The following is a 4,331-nucleotide window of genomic DNA, read 5'->3' as shown; positions in this document are numbered from 1 at the left end:
AGGGGGGAATTGCAGGGGAGGGGCAGGGCAGGAGGCTTGGGAGGTGGTGTTATGCAGGGGCCACCCCGCTGTGCGCACAGTGTCTTGCGGGAGAAGGCGTAATGGGACGGGAGGGACGGAGCGCAACTGCGCGTGGGATGCCGCTTGGGGCCCGCTCCGCTGCGGCTGGGGCCGGCTGGGTGCAGCGCCCTGCGTTGGGTGCGTGCTTCGAGGCGGCCACAGGGTGGGCACACCCCTTGGTATCACTCTGCAGCGCGCCCAACCCCGCTGCAACATTGTTCCCGATACGCAACCGCCTCAGGCCATTCTGAACGCCACTGCCTACAAGGACGGCAGCCTCAGCACCTTTGAGGACGAGAGCGACACCGAGGGCAACGTGAGCGGCGGGGCTGCGGGGTGGAGGAACAGGGGCTGCGGATGCGGCGGGGCGCCACCCGCCGCACGCAGCAGGGGGGCGCACGTGCACCCACCCCCGGGCTCCGGTCTGCCCACCCGCAACAGTCGCCTCGCACTAGCAAGGCAGTCGCCCCGCAATCCTCGGCGCCCACCCTAGCGTCGCCCTGCAGCCGTGCGCCTCTGCCCCAACTTTCACAGACACTCACTCGTCCACCCCCACCCCCCCGGCTTCAGAGGGGGCCCAGGCGGCACGCGTGCTGAGCGACACGGCGGCGCACTCACTGACCCACTCCCCACGCTCCTCACACTGTCTCTCTCTGTCACCCCAGGCCAACGCGGCCCTGGAGTTCTTCACGGACCTGATGCTGGAGCAGTACATGGACGGCTGCGAGGTGGACTGCGACATCGTGCTGTCAAACGGCAAGGTGGTCTACGCAAACGTGGTCGACAACGGCCCCACGCAGGAGCCCTGGTTCCAGGTGCGGCGGGCCAGGCGGCCGCGCTTTCTGTCTTGGGCCGCAGCTCCCCGACCGCCACGCCCCCTGGCAACCGGCCGCCGCCGCACAGCGCGCCGGGGCCAGGCAGCGGCTGACTTGATGCCCGGGGCCCTGTGGCAGAGGGCGGGGCGGGCTGCCGCCGGCGGGCCCCAGGGCGGCCGCGCTGCAGGTCCTGCGCGCCACTGATCAAGCAAAACCATTGGTCGCGTCAAAGCACTCCGCCCGCAATCTCCCTGCCTGCCCGTCCCGCCCCGCAGGAGACCAACACCAACTCCCCCAGCCTGCTGAGCGCGCAGCAGCAGGCGGAGCTGATTGAGTGCGCCACGGCGTCGCTCAAGGCGCTGGGCCTGACGCACGGCGTGCAGCACACCGAGCTCAAGTACACCTCGCGCGGCGCCCGCCTGCTGGAGGTGCGCGGGGCGCCAGGGGGTGTCGGCCCCGCGGCGCACGCCGCCGCGCGGTGGGCGGCGGCACGGCTCTGGATGAAGGCTTCGCCTGGCGAGGTCGCGATTGCTGGCTGGGGCCTGCCTGGTTTCCTTGGCGAGCCTCAGCCTGCGAACCGCAACAGGCACCCTGCGACGTTGTTCACTGGGACAACGCTCGGGTGCTCCCCACTATTCCCCCCCCCCCAAAATCCAAACCCCCAACCCCGCTGCCGCCTACTCCTCCCCCGCCACCCCAGGTGAACCCCCGCATGGGCGGCCGCGGCGTGCACACGATTAACAAGCTCTCCACCGGCGTCTGCATGGTCACCGAGCAGCTGCTCGCCAGCTGCGGCCTGCCCTGCGCGCCGCCGCGCCCGGCGGCGCCGCTGGCGTGCATCGGGGAGTACGGCGTCGTGTCGCCCGCCAGCGGAATCCTGGCAGACAACTCTGTCATCGAGGTGGGGCCGGGGGCCGGGGGCTGCAGCCGGCCGGGCTCGCCCGTCTGTGTTGGCCTGTTTTTTGTGCGCCTGCAACCTGCGCGCCGTGGACCCCGTCTTGCTATGAGGTTGACTGACTGACATAGAGGGGCCTCGATGTCGCCGATCTGCGTGACCGCTTGGGCTGGAGCTCGCACGTGCACCCGCACAAAGCGCGGCGCCGCGCCCTGAGCCGCCATCCACCGCCTTCATCCCCTCCCCCTCCGCCAGAAATGGGCCGCCCACCCGGACGTCGTGTACTGCCGGCCCCTGGCCGACGTGGGCGCCAAGATGACGTGCGCACAGGACGGCTTCCCCACCTGGATCGCCGAGGTGATGGTCCGCAAGGCGACGCCGCAGGAGGCGGTGGAATTCGTGCAGTCGGTGCACGATGACATCCTCGCGAGCGTGAAGATCACGCCCGCGTCCGCCAGCAAGGCGGCCGGCAAGGCGGCGAGCGAGGAGTGACGGACGGTCTGCCTTCGCGGTTTGAGGGGTTGGGGATGATCTCGATCTTTGCCGCCGCCGGCCGAGGTTGCGACGCGACGCTTGGCGGCGTTTTTGAAAGTGTGAAGAGGGGGCGGGCGTTGAGTCCCGTCATTGGGAAGGGTAGGGATTGGTAGGGAAGAGTTGCAGAGCGCTTGATGGGCCGGGCGCATTCTTGGGAGTCGCGCTGTGTTACGCGCGTGCGTTCGCCGCTGCCGATACTGGCGGCGGGATGGGGTCATTGCAGGCCAAGGTCGCTTGGGGGCCCGGCTGCTGGCTGCTCGGCGCCCGAGCCGCGGTGCCCCGCACGCGCAACGACGCCCGTCGGGTTGCCGAACGCTCCACATTCGAACAATTATACTGCACAGATCGTCTAGCCAGGAGTGCGCCGCGTGTGCGCCGTGTATAGATTTCAAGCGCGCCCTGGCGTTGTCGTGCGGCGCGCCCTTGCCGCTCGCTCACACCACATATGGACCGCTGTTCCCAGCCAAATGCTCATCGACATCGGCTGCCGCGCTTCTGCCGCCGACCAGCACTGCACCTGATCTTCCAGATTGCAACGCACCCCCTGGCCTACCGAGGGTCGGTGGCCACCCCAGCCAGGGCGCTCGAGCACCCACATGGATTATTCACAGGGGAGACCGTTTCTTTAACTCGCACGCTGCACACCAGCCGAGCGTTAGCATGCACCCGGGTAACGCATTGCGATTTTTCAGGGTTAAGGGGTAGCGAGAGAGGTGCGGTGCAGGTGTGAGATGGGAGGCTGTTCTGGCATAGAGACGTGCAGCAGTTGCAATGGTGGGCGGCGAGCCGAGAGACAGAGCACAATACATAAGGGCGCTGCGAATTGTCCAGGTATTCATGTCGAGGCACAGGCAACTTCAAGCAGTTCTACGAGCTATCATCATCTTTGAGAGACTCGAAAGATAGCGCCGCTGATCTCAACGCGCGAAACAACGTCGAGACCAGACGGTTGTGGTGCAGCCACGTCACGTTATTGAGAAAATTTCAACGCATTTGATATCAATACAAGCACCATGGAAGAACAAGGACGTTGCCGGACGAGAGCAGCGCCTCGACGTCGCGCACAGCATGACAGCGGCCAGGCAGCGTTGGCCATTGCGCTGTGCAGCGCAGCCTTGACTTTGGCTTGCGCCGCACAGCCACAGCAGCCGCCAAACACAAATGCCCCCTCAAACGGCACCGTAGCCCAGCTCTGGTCGTGGTGGCGCGCCAGCGGCGGCAGGTGCGAGGCGTGCAGGCAGCAACATTACTGGTGCAAATCCCTGACGCTGGCCAACAGCCGCGCTGCACCAATTTGTGGTCAACCACAGGGCCCCGCCTGGTGCAAAGCCCGCTCTCAGCTGCCTAGCTGACGCCTTCAGCTCGTCTCCAAGGGACTGGAAGGTCTACAGGTGCTCCTTGGAGCCGCAATTTGACGGATGGGTGTGTTTGCTTTCCATAGCAGAAGCCCAGCAGAGCACATGCAGCCAACCCCGGCGATCTTGGTGCGGGGCGCCCAGCGGCACCCCAGTCACGCAAACGCGCTGCCCCTGTTTAACCTTGTCACCGCCAACCCCTCCCTCCCTTGCCCCTGCCCCGGCCCTGTGCGTGCTGGCGCCTCCCAGCCAAGCTGGGGAGGACGGCATCATCGAGACAATATTCGCCTGCATAGGGGAGAGTGACAAGTACTATGCAGAGTTTGGCACCCAGGACGCCCGCGAATGCACCACGCGCTACCTCAGGACCAAGGGCTGGACGTGAGCCCCCGCGCGGACGCATGCACACGCATCACGCCTGTGCGGTGCCTGCGCCTGCAGCCCCCGCGGCCGCGGCCGCTCTGCGTGCCGGCGGGCACTGTGTGCGTTACCTGTGGGTCGGCCGGGGACGCGGGTGGCGGCGGGCCCACCGCCCACTGGCATGCTGCATGCGCCGCAGGGGGCTGCTGATGGACGGCGGGCACGAGAACGCCACGATCAACCTGCACAGGGAGTTCATGAGGTGCGCAGCGGCGGTGGGGCCGGGTGGGGCCATATGGGGCCGGGTGGGGT

The 4,331-nt window shown here is 67.3% G+C and overlaps 1 protein-coding gene across 1 annotated transcript; it reads left to right on the top strand.

Annotated features, from left to right (window-relative positions):
• Positions 1-137: 137 nt before the first annotated feature.
• On the top strand, positions 138-2,262 carry MNEG_14494 (ATP-grasp domain containing 1; the record flags this gene model as incomplete). Its single annotated transcript, XM_014037034.1, has 6 exons — positions 138-179; positions 302-376; positions 726-875; positions 1,151-1,396; positions 1,576-1,776; positions 2,026-2,262. The coding sequence occupies 6 exons, from the start codon at positions 138-140 to the stop codon at positions 2,260-2,262; spliced, it is 951 nt and encodes a 316-aa protein (XP_013892488.1).
• Between the last annotated feature and the right edge of the window lie 2,069 nt (positions 2,263-4,331).

Source organism: Monoraphidium neglectum (assembly GCF_000611645.1).
Source record: "Monoraphidium neglectum strain SAG 48.87 unplaced genomic scaffold scaffold04532, whole genome shotgun sequence".
In the NCBI taxonomy this organism is placed as follows: Eukaryota; Viridiplantae; Chlorophyta; class Chlorophyceae; order Sphaeropleales; family Selenastraceae; genus Monoraphidium; species Monoraphidium neglectum.
Note: the sequence above shows the minus strand (reverse complement) of the source record. Positions and strands in the feature narration are given on the sequence as shown.